Source organism: Apaloderma vittatum, unplaced genomic scaffold, assembly GCF_000703405.1.
Source record: "Apaloderma vittatum isolate BGI_N311 unplaced genomic scaffold, ASM70340v1 scaffold12856, whole genome shotgun sequence".
Taxonomy (NCBI): Eukaryota; Metazoa; Chordata; class Aves; order Trogoniformes; family Trogonidae; genus Apaloderma; species Apaloderma vittatum.
In genome coordinates this window covers 1-3,130 of record NW_009721377.1, presented here as the reverse complement: position 1 = coordinate 3,130, position 3,130 = coordinate 1, and the positions used below count along the sequence as shown (strand labels likewise).

The window sequence follows — 3,130 nt, the reverse complement described above, 5'->3', positions numbered from 1 at the left end:
GACTGCCAGGACCTCTCAAATACGATGGCCAGTGGCCTAGCAACTTCAGCCGCCAGTTCCTTCAGGACCTGTGGATGTATCTCATCAGGTCCCATGGACTTGTGCACCTTCAGGTTCTCTAGGTGTTCCCCGACCTGATCTGCTTCTACCTTGGGTGGTTCTTCACTCTCCCAGACCCAGCCAACACCCTCCATAATTTGGGTGGTGTGGTTCGAGGGGTTGCCAGTGAAGACTGAGGCAAAAAAGTTGTTGAGTATTTCAGCCTTCTCTACGTCCTCTGTAACCAGGTCACCTGTATCCTTCCGGAGAGGCCCTACATTGTCTCTCATTTTTCTTTTTTCTCTTATGTAACTGTAAAATCCTTTTCGATTATTTCCAATGTCACTGGCAAGATTTGACTCGGTCAGGGCTTTAGCTTTTCTAACCTGGTCTCTGATTACACAAGCAATTTCCTTGTAATCATCCCAAGAAACATGCTCCCAACGAGCAGGAGAATGTGAAAGATTATCCAAGGGGAAAAAAACCCCAACAACAAACCAACAAAAAGCCCACAATGCATCAGTTCTGTTGCATCTGTTGTATTTGAATAGCTGGGCACAAAAAAGGGACACCAGTTTCCAGTATTGTGATTTATGATAAAGGTCCCCCCCCCTTTTTTTTTAACATTCTAACAGAAAGCTTAAACTATTCTCACTTACTTACTACATGTAATCTTATTTAGAACTAGATGCAAGTTCAGTATTTCCACTAAGCCTACAAAGTACTCACAGGCTGGCCTGATGAAAAATATCAGGCTTATTTTAAAATCATTTTTCAAGATTACATGGCCTAGAGAGTAAAAAATGTGTTTTAAAATAGGAAGAAGTTTGCCTTCAGCTATGTTTTGATATTTTAATTAAGAACACTCTTACCTGTAAAGCTGCTGTCGATTCTTCACTAGGCAAGGAATCTATTAGTACATCAATATCTTTCGCAGTTCGTGCAATCAATGCTGCAAACAGTTGTGCGTACTCTTTAAAAAAAAGAAAAAGTCAGCCTGCTCAGTATGTTACTAGAAATAAGCCCAATTCTGCACACAATTCTGTGCCAATTCAGCACAGAAAATTCTATAGACTTGAAGTATACATGTTAAAAATTCTCCTTCATGAAGAGAACAGCATCCCAACTGATGGGAACCCATCTATGTTAGAAGATGAAGGTTGTTGATTCCAATTAAACAAAATAACTGGTTATACAAAGGGCTGGGCTTTGTACAGATGAAAAAATAGCTAGAAATCCATAATGGTTACTCAGTTAAGAATTTACTAATATCACTATAAAGTGTCCTAGTCACTATATTAAGTATCAAGCTAGAAACTCATTTAACTTTTCAGTCCTTGTTTTGAAATCTGCCACTAGACCAAAAAAAGTATACTACAAAAAATGTGAAGTGATTCAAATAGATGAATTATTTAAATCATATTAAACAACAAATCATTAGTGAATTTGAGGGGATTTAATTAAAAAAAATACTACTCAGCCACAGAAAACATTAAAATGCCCCTGAAAAATTATTGGAAGTTTGTAACAGACCTTAATTTAGTTGCTATATCATTGAAAGAACTGTATAGACCTTTAATAAGAGGCACCATAAGCCAGAAACAAAACCTTTTCACATAGAATTGCATCCATTTGATCTGAAGTAAGTTCATTAATACTGCTGAAATACTGAAACACCGCTTTTCAAATTACAATTTAAGATCTTGCCTATTTGTTTACATCCATGAACAATTTGTGGAAGCAAGGGAGAAACTACTTTCTAATGGCAAAAATCTATAGAAAAGACTTGATATTCTCAAATGTACACTTGACCTTAACTTAAAAAACCAAACAATAAAACCAATATATCCATTTAAAGCTTATTCGGGGCTGTCACAGGCTTTACCTGTAACGAGTTTTAAGGTTTTCTTATTAAGACTTTAAATATCTTAAGACACAAGTTTTGGTTTGCCTCATGAACATCACTAATGTGGCTGTGTCACTATATTCAGAATTTTCAGAAAAGACAAACCAAAAGAGAAGTCAGGCAAAACCTACCATTGTTAAGACCTTAACAAAGCCTCTAGCTCCTGGCACCACACTGATGCCAGCAACTTTGGCAGCAGCAGGCAAGACGACGAAGCACACAAGGCTTTTAGCTGGTTCTTCCAACTAATCCAGTATCAGACAGCAAACCACCACAGAAAAATGAAAAACTAGAATTCAACTGTCCTGGAAAGTACATCACTGTGCTCCAAAACAGTCTCCTCTGATATCTTAATAGACAAACCTAATCTGATGCAAGATACAAGTAAAATTTTACTGGGTGGGGGAAAGTAAAAAAAAAGAAAAGAAGAAAACATATTTAGGATTAGAATATCATGATTATTTAAATATTACCCTGAATTCCTCAAATCTGAGAAAACTTTTAGTTTGCTTGCCAATTTTAGTGTCTTAGCTCAGTTTCTTGTCTTTCAAACGAGCCCCAAACAAACCAGCCAACAACAAAACCACAAATGCCAATGGGGCAATTGAATATGACATTATTCCTTAATATAAGCAGATGATGCACGGAGAAACACAAATAACTAAAAGTTTATGACACGAAGAACTTCAAACATACACAATTTCATAAAACTAATACTAGCTCTTTCTAAAAAGGCTTTTTGAACAGTAATGGACGACTCACTAATAACTTCCTGCAGCAGTCCTGTTAAAATGGTTTTGCTCTGTAGAGCTACTGCATCCGTGCCAATAAGCTAGCACAAGAAACACATTATAATGCTTCCTTTGTATTTCAAATTACATTTCTGCTGTCATAATCTTATACAGCACATTTATTACTTCAATCACTTCACCAGTTACTGGTGGAATTGCATTCTATTTGGAAACAGAAGAGAGATTTCGTGTTACAGAGTGTACTGTATCAAAACAGAGTCACGCTTTGTTAGGAGATGCAGAAAGAGAGGCTTGCCTTCTGTCGGATTAGCAGGCTGATCTTTGTTGATCGCTGTCTGGATGTTGCTGAAGGAGGCTGGCGGGCCGCACTGCTGCAGCACTCCGATGGCATTACAGAACTGGTCCGCCAGCTGCAACCAGTAAAGACATCGTC

At 37.6% G+C, this 3,130-nt stretch overlaps 1 protein-coding gene across 1 annotated transcript in view; it reads right to left on the bottom strand.

Annotated features, from left to right (window-relative positions):
• Positions 1-3,113, bottom strand: part of MED21 (mediator complex subunit 21) — a gene marked incomplete at its 5' end in the record, with an annotated part of 5,897 nt that extends 2,784 nt beyond the window's left edge. The window contains 2 exons of the mRNA XM_009871365.1: positions 912-1,012; positions 2,993-3,113. Coding sequence (XP_009869667.1) covers positions 912-1,012; positions 2,993-3,113 — 222 coding nt within the window. The remainder of the gene's footprint in view (positions 1-911; positions 1,013-2,992) is intronic.
• Between the last annotated feature and the right edge of the window lie 17 nt (positions 3,114-3,130).